Raw genomic sequence first — 14,787 nt, 5'->3', positions numbered from 1 at the left:
AGGTTTTAGAATGATTATGGAATTTCTCCCACCTTGCTCTCCACATTTGCTCTTCCATCTCTCACTGATAAATGTTCTCGTTATTTTAAGAAATTAGGGCAGAAAAGGAATTGACTTTTATCACAGGTAGAATGAGTTCCAGATTTGTAAATTCCTTACCCTAAAGATTGTTGAGAAGTTTGCTGAATGAAAAACCAGCTTATTGTGCTAGAGGGTTATGTGCAGAGACTTTAAAAGGCAATCAAATCCAGCCCAGGACAGCTTTTAGAGAAGCTGTTCTAAGTGACAAACAATTTATTTAAGTCCCTTTCTAAACAAGCTTTAAGGAGAATCTGGAAGGGCTACACAGCATTCTTTCCGCATCATTTCAGATCTATTTCTCATCCTCAGACTTCCTCTGACCCTAACTGGGATTCTTTTTCCCTATATTATATTTTTGGAGAAATTAAGTAGTTTCTCAGCTTTCTGAGGGGCTGTACAATGCCCTCCTGTCTTCTTATATCATTCTCTTCCAACCCATCAGTATCCAAACCCAGAGATTCATAATATATATGGAGGGTGGTAAAATTACTGGAAACAATCTCCAGCCTCTAGAACTCCCCCTTAATATATAAGTGCCTTCCTCTGAGATCTAAGCATCAGGTCAGCTGCTTACCTGCCACATAGAGACCTGATGGGGCCAGGAGTAGGAGTCCTGTAGTGTATACTACCCCACAGAGGCTGTTTGGGACCCAAGGGAATTGCCATTAACTTTCCCACTGCAAGAGGTGCTTACGTGACAGCAGAGCCAGAACTGGGAGCAGAAGGGTAGGGTTGCAGAATCTCTTCTGAGTGGATCCCACTGTCACGGACTGCCTCAGGTCCTGGAGTAGGAGAAGCCTCTTGCCCGGTATTTGCACACTGGGAAGCCAGCCCTTTGTACAGCTTCGCCATGGATGACCTAACAGAATGGAAGTCATATTCTTAGGGTGTATGGTGGGAAACTGACTCTCTGAACACATAGATTATGCCAAGAAAGATCAAGAAATATTTCCCAGATGAAGGTCAGCTGTGAACGTTCCCCGCCCCACCAGCCTTCCCCGGCCCCTCTACAAACCAGCTGTTTACATGATAGGGTGCAGCTGGATGCCAGGTAGGACTATAAATGCTAATTGGCTGACTTGAGTTTGGGGAAGGCTCTGTACTGGAAGATGTCCTCCTTTAGAGAAGTCTGACTTGCCAAGATAGCTTCCTTTTCTGGAAATACCCACAGTAATGACTCTGTCTTCCTCCTTGGGTTGGGATAAGGTTGAAGTGAATCCAAGTCATTAGGAAGCTCTGCTATAGGTTGCGCCTGTTACATCTGAAGTCTGGATTCTTCCAGTCAACACTTTCCATTTCCTCTTAGCATGAAATCTGTTTAACCAGCATCCCCTTCCTAAATTGTTTTATTTTTACCCATAGCACTATCACCATCTAACTTATTAACTGACTGTCCAACTCTCAAAAGTAAGCTCCAAGTGGCAGGGAATTTTTTCTGTTTTGTTCATTGCAGTAAATTCAGTGTGTCAAACAGTGCCTGACACAACCACAGGCATGCAATAAATAGTTGTTGAATTAATGAGGGAAACCACATTAAACTGCAATTTTGGCCTTTAAACTGCAATTTTGAACCTGGCAAGTTTAGGGAACCTGACCTACTTCATGTGGTTAGCAACCACATGAGATAAGAGATGAGAGGGCGCTGCATAGGCATTGGAGCGAAAGTGCTTATTTTTCTAAAAGAATCTGAGTAGTGGGTGCCTCTCCTCGCTCCCCTTCTCTCTCCTATCTCCCATCACTACATTTCAGTCACTTAACATCCGGTGTTGTCACTGCCACTCACAGTGACTGTCTGCATCCCTCTGCTCAGAAACCTTTGACCAGCCCTCTAAATGGCATTATCAGAACCTTACTTCTTGAGTTTTTTCCGTTTCTGAATAAGCAATTCCTCATTGCATTGAAACAGCAGGGTGTAGTGTGAGATAAACACTCGAAGGCGCTGAACACACACCAGGAGTAGGTAATAGTCAGGGTGCTCCTGCTCTGTGAACTTCAGAACATTCTAGATAGAGGGGAAAAAACAGCATGGCATAATTAGAATGAAAGTTGTTTTCCTCTCTTTTGCACCTGGATCTGTTGTGAGGTTTTTGGTAGTAATTTTATTATCGAAACAATATATATGGCCAATCTAATTATAAGCTGAAAGGTCAAATTTGCTGTTTTCTTTGCCTGTCACAGTCAGGAAAAATAATAGTCACTACTGTTCCTGTTTGAACAGGATGTGAGCATAAGAGAAAAAATAGAAGGATCTATTAACTGGATCTCTGAGGTAATGAGTCATTCTAACAAATACTGTCTACAAGAAAGGCCTTAGAACCCCACAGAGTCAGACCAATGCGGAGAACATCAGGCAGCAAGGCAGGCTGGAAGAGGGTTTTTTTTGTTTTTGTTTTTCCAAACCCAGCCCGGCAACCTCGCTGCTTGCCTTCCCTCTGTGGTATTGAGGGGGCTTGCGTGCTAGTTGGATTCAGGAAAGCTAACATTTATGAAGTGCTTCCTATTGCCAAGCACTAAGCCCTATTTTCTCACTTAATTTTTACCACAACCTGGTTAGATAAGTACAATTATCCCCCTGCTTTACACATTCGAGAATCAAGGCACAGTAAGGTTAAGTAATCTTCAGGAAGCCACACATCTCACGAGAGGTAAAGCCAGGATGTGAAGTCAAGTCAGACAGTAAAACTCGGCTTCTTGTTTACTTGTAAAACTTGGGTTTCAGTCCTAGTTTTTTCACCGGCTAGGTTTGTTAACCTGGGCAAGTTACTTAACTTCTTTGCATCTTCCTTTCCTTATCTAAGAAATGGTAACAACCATATCTATTCCATGGGGTTGTTGGAAGGATTAAATAAGATAATAATTGTGAGAAAATGATTTCGAAATCTAAAATCACATACATTTGAAAGTCGTTTTTATATTGACACTGGGCTGCTTCTACCTAAGATATAGCCTCAGCATTTCTAAGGTGTTCTCACTAAATTATTTAAGATGATCAGTCAGCAATTAAACCAGAACAGGTGAGGGGTGGGAGGAAGAGGTGCTTGTAGATGTGCTTGTGAACTCTCTCTACTCCCTTCAAGATGCTACAAACCCTGTGGGGAAATGGTGTGAGAAATCATCTTATCAGCTTCCTCATGCTTCTGCTGTGACATAAGACATAAGCCATTTTTGGTTGGACCCAAGACTAAAGAAAATAGGATAGCAGTTACTGGGAAGCTTACGTAGGTATTTCTTAGTGCAGGAGTGGGGGTGGATGGGTGCATGTAGGAGGCTGCAGCACCAGGGTGGAAGGGATTGAAGGGGAACTCAGAATTTAGCAGGAGCTGCTCTAGAAAGACCTTGGATCAGCAGAGGGGTGGATTGCTGGTAAATGGAGACAGAATGTCAAAGGCAGGCATCAGGCACCAAAAATTTTTAGATTTTTTAGCTCATACCACAAGGTGAAGATGGGGTAGTCCTGACAAGTTAAATCATTTCAAAACTTCGAAATATTAATGATTCCTTGATACTTTACAGTGTTTTTCAGTTGGAAGCCAAAAACAGTTGTTGACATGAAAGTCAGTTCAGTGGCGTGCCCAGCCATGCCTACCTGCAGATGTATCAGGTATTCAGGGATGCGCTGAACTATGTGAAAAAACAGCGTGTAGATGTCAGATTTAATCTCTTCATCACCCTGAATGAAAGAAAGGTGGAGTACTTTTAGTGTCCTACTGAAGCTCTGGCTGCCGAACCCCAAAGTCAGCCCCATCAGAGTAGGAAGGGTTTACTCCCAGAGTATCTCTGCCTTGTCACGAAGCATTGATCTGTCATTGGAGAGGCCATTTGTTACGGAAAATGCTCAGAGACAGTTTCTCTAAAGCATGGAGGGAATCATATACCTCTTTTTAATCCACCCAACTTGCCAAACTAACCCCTCCATCTTCCTCTCCCCATACACAGAGGTGGACATTCAATAAAATATATTTGAGGTGAATTAATTCATTTAAGTTTTCCAGCAAGTAATCATGACAGTGGTTTACTAATAGCCACCAGGGGGAACTGGAAACTCATGAGTGTGGGGGCAGGGAATGTGATCAGAGACCGGCAGCAGGAATCATGTTGGAGTTTCTCCACATCTTTTCCTCCCCTCCCCCCTTCTTCAAATATTTGCTGAATGCTATATCATGTGGTAGGCATTATACTGGGTTGGAAGCAGCAGAGAGTTGAAATAAAATGTTAATAAGATGGAGTCCCTTCCCTGTTGTGAAACTTGATCAACTTTTCATTTGGGGGCTTTTGGTGCAGTTTCTTCCTATTGTCCTAAAATAACTAGAATTTTTATAGATTTATATCTGCTTACTCACCACCTAACATGTCACTGGAGTAGCGTATTTAAAGCAAGCACTTCGTGATCTTATACATTGACAGACACAGGATGACTTCAGTTTTAATATTCAGACTAAATTTAATATTCCAATTCATATTATCTGAGCCAGAAAAACAAAACAAAACAAAACAAAAGCTTCATACAGTATGCAAGCTGAAGCAGTCTGAAGATCTCTGTTTAGAACACCGTTGTCTTTTGTCTGTACTGCCAGTGGAAAGGAACAGAGGGTCTGTAAGGCAGGGTAAGGACCAAAGCAATGGTGCTGATCCTGCAGTGGGCTCCTAGAACCCCAAGGTGCATGTCCTGTATTTCCTGGTGGATGAGCAACATCATATTGAGATACATGTGACCAAAGAGAAGCAAGTTAACTTACCTCCTTCAGAACAACAACATGAACCAAAGAAATGCATTCAGGCAGGTCTCTCAGGTAGGCAACATAATAATCCAAGAAATTATTCTTGAAAACAAACACAAAAAATCATGGTAAGAACCTGAAAACAGGTAACAACTTAATATTTTATAGTCATGTGCCTCAAAAAGGAGTACTTTGCAGTGATTATCTTAATCATTCATTTAAGGTGGCCATTAACATGTTTCAGTTTTTAAATTCATCTCATTTTTAAATCTCTTTGGTTTTAAGGTAAACATCGCCATGGGTTTAAGCACTCAAACTCCCAGCCATATTTAAACAGAGCAAATGAAGTAGTAAGCCAAGGAGCAAGAGAATCATATAAATTGAAAAAGTATTTTAAAATTGTTAAATGATTAAAAAGAAATATGTTGTTTCTTAATAATAATTTCAATCATCTACATCCAAATGAGGAACTTTATCCAACACACTTCATAGTACGTAGCCCAGTGGTTCTCAACTTTTCCCACTAATCGCACATTTCCACTAATTGCAATTCACCTCTGTAATATCCCTCCAGGAAAAGTTCTCAGCTCCAAGGCTATGTTCCCATAGATATTACAATTCTCAACTCAAGAAAGCAAATGAGGAAAAGTGATTTTAAAGGACTAGCATTACATCTTTTCAAATCTATACAAGTGAATAATTTATAAACTTTGTATTATTATGCATTGTTGAGAATCAATGATATACAGAGCTTGCTTGCAGGCAAAGTCTGGCTTGCAAATCAATTTTAACTAGACCACACAATATTTTAAAAGTAAAATTTCACATCATATTACTGATTTCCATTTTCTCTTAAAATATCAGATCTGATAACTTTAGCTCTTTTGACCTGCATGATAATTGGATAAAACTGAGTAGTTTTTCTGTAGAAAAGCATTTGTGCTCCACTTAAGCTCACTTCCCAACAGTCCACATTGTGTTACAGTCAGCTCACATCCACTCATTTAGGTCACTATCTGGCCCTGTAGTCATTTCAGTTTGCAACTTCTGGCCTAGAGTCATATCTTCTTTGTAGAACATTATAGAGATTTAAAAACTTAACACCCTATCTGTAAGATGTGAAAACTAAGCACTTTTTTCCCCCACAAAACAAAGTGAACATTCAAGACAAATACCTATCACATTTATTTTTAACTTCTAAGGAATGAAATGGTGTCTGGAAATACATCTATACACAGACCCTCATCTATTTATGTATTATGGACATATATGTGCAAGTATATATGTTTATTCACAAATACAGACATGTACACCTACATCTGAGTACATTGGATGGAGACAATTTTAGTACAGTGGAGATCTATGAAGTGGAAGTTAGAACACAGACTCTAATGACAGATGAACCATTAAATAGCAAATTGTTTTAATTGGCAAAGTCTTTTGACCTTTGTGAACTTTATTTGGTTATCTTTAGAATGAGAAAGTTAGACTAAGTCTCAGTGATTCCTCTCACTCTGAAATTCACTGATTCTAGATTCCCCATTAAGGAAAGTAGATGGGGGCACCGATTCATAGGATTCAAGTTTGTAATGCGTTAAAAAAAAAAAAAAAAAAACTTACCTCATCGTTTGTTAACTTAAGGAATAAATCTCCAAGCACTCCTTGGCGTGGCCACTTGAGGACCCTTTCCTGCAGAGCATGAAGCAAATCCAGGTGCTGCTGGACAAGGTACCGTAAAGAGCCAGGGAAGAGGCTTGAAACAGAACAGAGATAGAATCACACAAACCAAGTGTGGAGACGACACGGCCCTACAGAATAGATGCAGCAGGCCCCACCTCCCCAATCATTCAAGATAATTCTGAGTCACGGGTCTCTATTTAGGATATTTTTTTTTTAAGTTTGTCACATAGACCTCATCGAAGATGTCCTGAGGTGACAGAGGGTCCCTTGACTGATGGCTCCTACACACAAGTGTATTGAACGAACAAGAAGCACATCACTTGAACAGCCTTTTAAATGTCAAACAGGCACACTTGCCTTTACATGCCACTCTGTGGAAACCCCAAGGGAACTCTTTTTCTATGCTTTAAAGTTATTCCCACTTGATGTGTGAAAGTCTATTCTATTGGTGTCACATTAGTATAGATGACAGTGGTAAGGTGCATTTGGTCATTCTTAGCTACTAGGTAGCAGACTGCTACTGAGACACATAGGGAAATTTGTTTAAAGATGGCAACTAAAAGCTCAGGGGGTGGGAATATGAAGGCTTCCTTTTCCCCTTTCGCTCAGTTCCTGAGAGGAACACCAGGCAGGGACAGTGTTGCCTACACAGGCAGCCCCCTCCCCACTCTCGCAAGCTACTCCCCCAGCTCTCGATGTGCCTCATTTTATTCAGAGGAAATAAAGGGGAAAGCAAGATGTTCAAAGGGAGAAGGGGGACCGGATGGAGACTGGTGGGGTGATCAGAGATCTATAGGAACGAGGAAGGAAGAAAAAATTAAATGGAGTCTTGCTAGAGCTGCAGCAAGAATTTGAGCTCTGACTTGGTGACTTGGGAATGAAAATAGATTCACTTGTGCTTTCAAGACCACACGTTCATGAAGATGAACTGACCAAGGATGGAAGTGACCATTTGTCATTTGAACTCATTTGGCTGTTTCCCAGGGTTCTAATGAGATAAATCAGTGGGCAATCTGGAGCATTGCCAGCCCCAGATAAGAGAACAACAAGAAGGACACCAGTCTGAGAGGTTTGTTCAAGCCAGCTCCAAGCAAAGCAGAAGTTCCTCAGTGGCTATAGCTCAGAGAAAACACAAATGCCAGAATTGGGTTCCCTGTTTCCTTGGAAAGATACAGGGATTCCTTCCATTCCACCTTTTGCCCCCACCACCTTCTGTGCCATGAGTTTCTGCTGTGAGAAACCCCTGATCCAGAAGATCCAGGAGAGACTTTCTGATCTGGGCTCTCATGGCTGGTGGCTGGTGACTGGCACAGCAGGCTTGGAGCATCTACATAATCCTAGTGCAGGTCTGGGGGAACTCAGAGGCCTGGCTAGAAGATTCTGACTGGGAGAAGCCGATGTGGAAGAATTGCAACTGATCTTACTGGAGTTAAATACTGCACCAGCAAAAGATCTAGTTGTGAAAGATTTCTCTCCATCCAGAGGCTATGCACAACTTTGGGTAATAATTCTTGTGTGACACAGCAAGTAGAAAAAGGCTGCAGTGGGCTAAGAACATGTCTAGTGTCCCCACATGAGTGCAGATGAGATCTGAAGAACTGTGAAGTCTGTGTTTGAAACAGAAAGAGACAGAAAGTCTGCCTCTGGCTAGTTGAGAAGCCTGACATAGAGTTGTCAGGATGCCACAGCATCCTTAGAGAAGTGGCATGATGTGAAAAGAGCAGGAGGTACACGCCCAACAGGCTTGGGTTTGATTTCTGGCATTAACTGCCTATGTGATTTTAAGTCTTTCTGGACCTTAGTTTCTTCATCTGTGAAGTAGGATTCACAGGGCTCTTGTGAAGATTTCATGCAGGGAGTGACTCGCACAGGGCCTGGTACCTGTGTCCCAGAGTAAACAGATCCTCTCTTTCTTCTTACACTGTCCCCCAATTTTCAGTGACTAGGAAGTTGCTTAGAATCTATATGGGGAAACAAAATCCCCATGTAGACTTGCCTTTAGAGTTGGTTCATGTAAACTAGGAGGGTCTTTGGCAACAGCAAAATAGAAAGCTAGAAGCCACTGAGGTTTCTCAGAGAGCTACTGAAAGTCTGGGAGGCAGGACCAGCCACTGAAGTCTGGGAGGAGTAATCAAATGGTCAGATGGGGATGGAAAGTCCAGTGGGAATCTGGGTGACACTGAGAGAAGTGCAGATCTACACCCCCTGCCGGTCACCACTGTGGCACTGTCCCCTCACCTTTTCTGTTCTGTGTTGACTTCATATCTTTTATCCCAGTTTTGCAGTAAAGTAAAATTTGAAAATACTCAAGTCGCTTGTGGATTTGTCAGGGACTATTTCCTTACCTCAGCTGTTTAGGCAGGAGAGCACTGAATTTTAGTGACCGGGGAATATTGTTGGCCTTTACGAAGTCAGGTAAAATTGAGGGAGGGAGTAGATAGTGCAGAGCAGGAAAATATAATTAGAGCCTCTCCTGATAGAGTCACAGTTTATGTGATTAAGTTGTAATAATGAAAAAAAAAGTTGTATTAGTGCATATTACCTGATAAAATATTTAAAGTAATAAGCTACATTTGCCAGTGGGAGTCCATAATTCAGACTTTCATTTGGATTGGACTTTTCCTTGATTACTCGATGTTATCACATTTTTATTACATTCATCTTTCTCACCAAATCATAGTTTCCTCCTTCCTGCTTTCTCCCAATAGAGAGAATCTAAAGATTATGGATTGATCTAGATGGAGAAGTGTTGCGCTGTTAGGCCTAGCGCCTGTCACAATGCACTGCACGCCCTACAGGAGCACTGCCTTGCTTCAGAGGAACACACATACTATCCCCCCAACCCCCCACACCCATGTACTACCCAGTACTATGGGATTCTCTGAAAACATAATAAGGAAGTTCCAAGTCCAGAGTCATATCAGGCCTGTATCCTGTATCATTTATCCAATAACTACTTAGGGCTTCAGACCTCTGCTGCATCCATTCCCACTACCTCCGGGAGACCTGTGACCCTAGGGGGTCAGGCAGGTGGAAACAGAGAGCAGTGCCTCCCTCCCTGCAGCATTTATTCTCCCCTTAGGTTCTTAACAGATATGCATGGACTCTGAAGACCTGAGACCATACTTATCTTCTTATCTGCTAAAAATCCAAATGTGAGATTTGCCAGGGTTACTTGCTGTCACTGCCTACTATCTTTTGAAAGACTATTTCCGGAACTCTTTACAGGTGTCAGGAGTCCCAAAGTGGAAACAATAAACAACTTACCTTAAATCTTAATCAATCTGAAAAGCAAAGGCAATGAATACATGGATACCTTCTCTCTTTGGAATTCCTCTTTCCATCTGATCCCTGGAATGTTGCCTTGATCTTCAGGATCAGAGAGATATTAATGACATATTTTCTTTCTGATTCAAGCAGTTCTAGTGCCACAGTCTGTCTTTTAGCTTTGAAAACAAACCAAAGAGGGATTTTTGTTAACCATCCTTCCCCAAACCCTATTAAATGCTAGAAAACAACAGAAAGCAATAAAAAGTGACATCAGCAAGCTTTCAGAAGATGGAAAACACAATGGAGGCATGGTAATTGATTCTGCAGAGTAAAGGACCCTGGTGTTCTCATCTACAGATGGGAAATGTGCTGAGAAGCAGAAAAGCTCCATGATTGGAGGCAGCGGGCATCACAGAAAGTGCAAGTCAAGGGGAATACTAAAAACAGGAGGCAGTCTGCATAAAGTGCAACTGAACCTCTAGGTCCCCACCCCCACACCAGATGGCTTTCTCATTTTCAGCCCATGGGAAATGGGAAAAACTGAACTAGAGAAACCCTTTTCTCTGGGGTCTGGCAGAAATAGTAGAAGGTAGAGTTGAGATGCTAAATGAAAACAAGGGTTGCTACTGAATAGTGAGATCCCCTTCAGCATCTCCCCCTGCCGGGCCAGAATGTCAGCAGCCAGGCTCATACCCTCCAGGCAGGAAACTGGCAGGCCTTCCACTGGAGAAACTGAACTACCCAGGAAAGAAAACATGCCAGATGCTGATAGAGGAGGTTACCGAACAAAAGTTCATTTGTCACCTGGTTAGATAATAATGAAGCTCACTTATTGATAAGCAGACCAGTACAGACTTTTCAGGGTGTTGTTTTTTTTTTTAAGGATTCTCCCTTAAATATAAATATTTAACTAAGAATCCTCAGATATTGGAATCACACACTGTAAAAGAGAAGTAAACAGTATATACACACATATTCAGAGGGGGAGCACTGAATAAATGCAGAAACAAAAGAAAACTTCTTAAATTTTATAGTTAATAGTCTCAAAGAAACATGAGAAAAATATTGTAGCCATTTAATAAATTTGCAATACTATTTTTAAAAATGAGAAAAATTAAAAAATAAGAAGAAACTTTGGGGCATTTTTGAAAATATTAAAGAATAGAAGATAAAGTCAAGCAAATGGCCTGCCTTTTCTCTTTCCTTCCTTCCTGCCTCCCCCCCAAAAAAAACCACTAGGGACAGATTGAAGGAAAATAGAAGAGAAAAAGATAGCAGCAAAGAAAATCCATCCAGGAGGTCCTACATCAGATTAGCAGAGATTTCAGAGGAAAAAAAAAAGAGAAAAACATGAGAGGCTATTATCAAATTAGTAATAGCAATGCAAAATATCAGGACATGTAATTCCAGAGGAAAAGGCCACAGTGCTCAGCATAATTAATAGCTCCTTGAAAGACACAACACGGCACTGTGGCATTATTGCACACCAAAGATAAAGAGAAGTCCCCAAATGTGACCAGAGAGAAAAATCTGGTCGCACACAAAGGAATGGGAATCAGAATGGTATTGAACTTTCTAATAGCAACATTAGGAGTTAAAAGACAATGGAGGAATTTACTGAAAATAACAAGAGAAAATTAGTTTATATTCAGCTAAGTTAACAACAAAGTATGTGCAAGTTACTGGATGATGGATTCCATCCAGACAAGTAAATCAAGAAGGACACACAAGAACAAACAAATACAAACAGCGATGTAACACAGGAGAAGGAATTTCCAGGGAGAGTGGGAAGTCTCTGGATGGTGGCAGTACAATGGTGGAACAGGATAACAGCAGCCTCTGGGGCAAATGCTTTAAAAAGATGTAGATGACAGATTTTCTGTTACATTGCTGAGAAAAATTAAAGAAGATCTATATAAATGAAGACAGATACCACGTTCTTTTCTTGGAAGACTCAATTTATCGAAATGTCATTTCTCTGCTAATTGGAATGAAAGAATATAGAGATTAGAATTAGGTCCACTCATATCTAATCTCTAGACTTTCCCTGTGCAATTCACTGTGAGAAGGAAGGTTTTTTGATACATGGTGCTTAAAAACCTGAAGAGCCAGATTTGGGGGTAATGAACCAGACTCCTTCCACATCAGGATTTATTGAAGATAAGTAACAAAGTAATTGTGGAGACTGAAATTAAAGATTTTAGAAGAAAATATACTCGAATACCTTTACAAGCTTGGGATAGGTAAAGATTTCTTAGAAGGACACACAAGTTGCTAGCTACTTATAAAGTTTAAAATGGATGGATTAATATCAACAAAATTAAAGCATTTGTTTATCAGAAGACTATTTAGAACATGAAAAGGTAAGCCACAAACTAGAATAAGTTTCCTCCACACATTTATCTGACAAAGAACTCCTATACAAAATATATCAAGAAACCCTTCTAGTAGATGATAAAGCAATAACCCAATTTAAAAGTTGGATAAAGGAATTAAATAGCATTTCATAGCACAAGATAAAAGAGTAGCCAATAAGGGTATGAAAAGAGGCTAAATATCATTAGTCATCAGGGAAGTGCACATTAAACTCCAGCATGATACAAGTGCTCTCCCACAATAATAGCTAAAGTTAAAAAGGCTGGCCACACTCAGTACTGTGAAGATGTGAAGCAACTAGAACTCTCATGCATGCTTGTATTGTACAAAATGTTCCCAACGTTTTGGAGACCGGCATTATGTTTGCTTTCAAAGTGAGACATTATCCTATCCTTTTACCTAGAGATTTCACTCCTGTGTACACAGGCAAAAGAAATGAGGCCATACATCCAGAACAAGACTTTTATAAGAATATTCATAGTAGCTTTATTTATAATAGCCCTACACTGGAAATAATCCCAAATGTACATGAGTAGAAGAATGAATGAACAAATTGTGGGAAATTCATACAATATGATTAAGAAGAATGAACCAGTGAATAAATTATATATAACACATTATGTTGACAGAAGCCAGACACAAAAGTACACATTGTAATATTCTATTTATATAAAGTTGAAGAACAGACAAAACTAATTTATGGTGGTGGTGTTAGAAGTTAGAACAGTGATTCTCTGAGTGGATATCAACTGAAAAGGTACATGAGAAGACATTCTGGGACACTAAAAATATTGTGTATCTTAATCTGGGTAGTGATCACAGGGGTATAGATACGGAACAAGTCAATGAACTTAAATATAAGCCTTGTGGATTTTAAAGCATGTAAATTAGACCTTAATATAGTCCAGTTTAAAAAAAAATAGCAGCATAAATTTTTTAAAATATAAAAGCAAGCACCAGAAGTGTCAAAAGAAGTAAAAGCAGTTACTTCTACATAATAAATCATTTAGCACTGTTTAATTTTTCATGGATTTGATAATTTTTATTTAAATCACCTTCACAAAACAGTTGGAGGGAAATGTCTAACACATGATAAGTATTCAATAATGATTTATGATATGAAGGGGAAAAAAGGAGGAAAAAAATCAGCGGGGGAGGAAGGTAGACTACTTGCAGTGTTTTATATTTTGGTAGTAAATTAGTGATACAAGATTCATATACTGAGGTTCCCCATAACTGACTAAATGTTCACCTAATTCTGTGCTCTTGTCCACCAACCTTACAACCCAACACACTATATTATTAATGTCAGGGTTACCCAGAATCAAGGTCATTGTCCCAGACGGCCAGCTGGGACACACCCAGCTCGGTGTGTCTTTTCGCTTCTACCAGCAGAAAAATTTGCTCATCAGAAAAGGAAACCAGCCACTAGGTGGTCTCATTGTCCACTGAATCTAAATTGCAAGAATACTGGGTCCTAGGTTCCTCCTGTTTTTTTACATTTTTAGTTATATTCCCACTTGGAACTTACCAGCTAAGGAGGTCTCACATAAAACATTTTCCAAGGAGCTATGCCGGCCCTGCCCAGCTTCCTTGAGCTTATCTGGGTGGTCTTTCGTGACATATTCCTCGCCCCATTCTTTGCCATCCTTAGGCTGCCTCCACACACCAGAGGCGTGATGGCCCTTGGACGGGATCTCAGCTGCAAGGCAAGGCTTGAGGTTCTCTTCTGCTTCCGGAGTTGTTGGGTTCATTCCTGGAAAATAGCACCTGCCCTCAAGACCTGACTTAAAAAATTATAGACTTTAGTAACTCTTAAATATTATGCGCCTGTTTGGATGAAACCATCCCTTCAGGATTAAATATATCAATTAAGGATCAAAAGTTTCCATGGTAACTACAGCTCTGTTTCTGATGTATACATCCTCTATTTTTGACATATTGTCTCACCAAATAAGGAGTTAAGAAATAAATTAAGAAAATAATATAACTAATTTATAATAATAAGTATGGATTCCTTGTATCTGCTTCCGTATAAACGAGCACACCAGGTGCCTGTAGCTCTGTTAGCAAGAAAATACAGAAAGAGAGAGTACTGGATGCCTTTGTTTGCAGTTCGCACTCCTTGCCTCAATGATGGTGGCTTGCAGAAAGGAAGGAGGAAGGGCAAGAAGATGGAAAAATGTATAGAATTCTGAAGGTCTATTCAGTAAATAACTTTTAAGTAGTTTATAAAATATGTAGACTATTGCACATTTATGACATGCTACATACACCTGTGAATTCTCAGCAATTGTTAATTCATTGGAAATTGAAATGAGCCTGAAAGAACCAAGAATACTGGCTTTGTCCTAAACTTCCTCACCCCTTCACTGTCTATGGCTTTAATGGAGTCATTGACCTATCCACGCACACATCTTGGAAGTATAGCAACCATACTGCTTTATCTTCCCTGAGTTCTTTCGTGCTTGGTTTGGGGCTGAGGAAGCAGAAACAGAGAAGGTGGAATAGCTAAAAGAAAGAGAAATAAGAAGAGCCACTTACCAGGACCCATCATTCCTTTCACATTACTCTCTCCTACATGAACAGATCTGGGCTCTGGGGCTGCAGAGAAAGGAAAGCTTTCAATCAATGTTCACTCCAGGAATATGGACTGGGGCCT

The 14,787-nt window shown here is 40.3% G+C and overlaps 1 protein-coding gene across 2 annotated transcripts in view; it reads right to left on the bottom strand.

Moving 5' to 3' along the window:
- The window catches only part of ARHGEF33 (Rho guanine nucleotide exchange factor 33), a gene marked incomplete at both ends in the record, with an annotated part of 40,949 nt that overhangs the window by 13,518 nt on the left and 12,644 nt on the right, over positions 1–14,787 (bottom strand). For both annotated transcript variants that reach the window (XM_084234413.1, XM_084234414.1), the window contains 8 exons: positions 776–940; positions 1,935–2,083; positions 3,668–3,751; positions 4,818–4,901; positions 6,420–6,552; positions 9,796–9,925; positions 13,657–13,881; positions 14,670–14,729. In XM_084234413.1, coding sequence (XP_084090539.1) covers positions 776–940; positions 1,935–2,083; positions 3,668–3,751; positions 4,818–4,901; positions 6,420–6,552; positions 9,796–9,925; positions 13,657–13,881; positions 14,670–14,729 — 1,030 coding nt within the window. The remainder of the gene's footprint in view (positions 1–775; positions 941–1,934; positions 2,084–3,667; positions 3,752–4,817; positions 4,902–6,419; positions 6,553–9,795; positions 9,926–13,656; positions 13,882–14,669; positions 14,730–14,787) is intronic.

This window comes from Talpa europaea (genome assembly GCF_964194135.1).
Source record: "Talpa europaea genome assembly, chromosome: 6".
Lineage (NCBI taxonomy): Eukaryota > Metazoa > Chordata > Mammalia > Eulipotyphla > Talpidae > Talpa > Talpa europaea.
The sequence above is the reverse complement of the archived record's forward strand: the minus strand, read 5'-3'. Positions and strand labels throughout refer to the sequence as shown.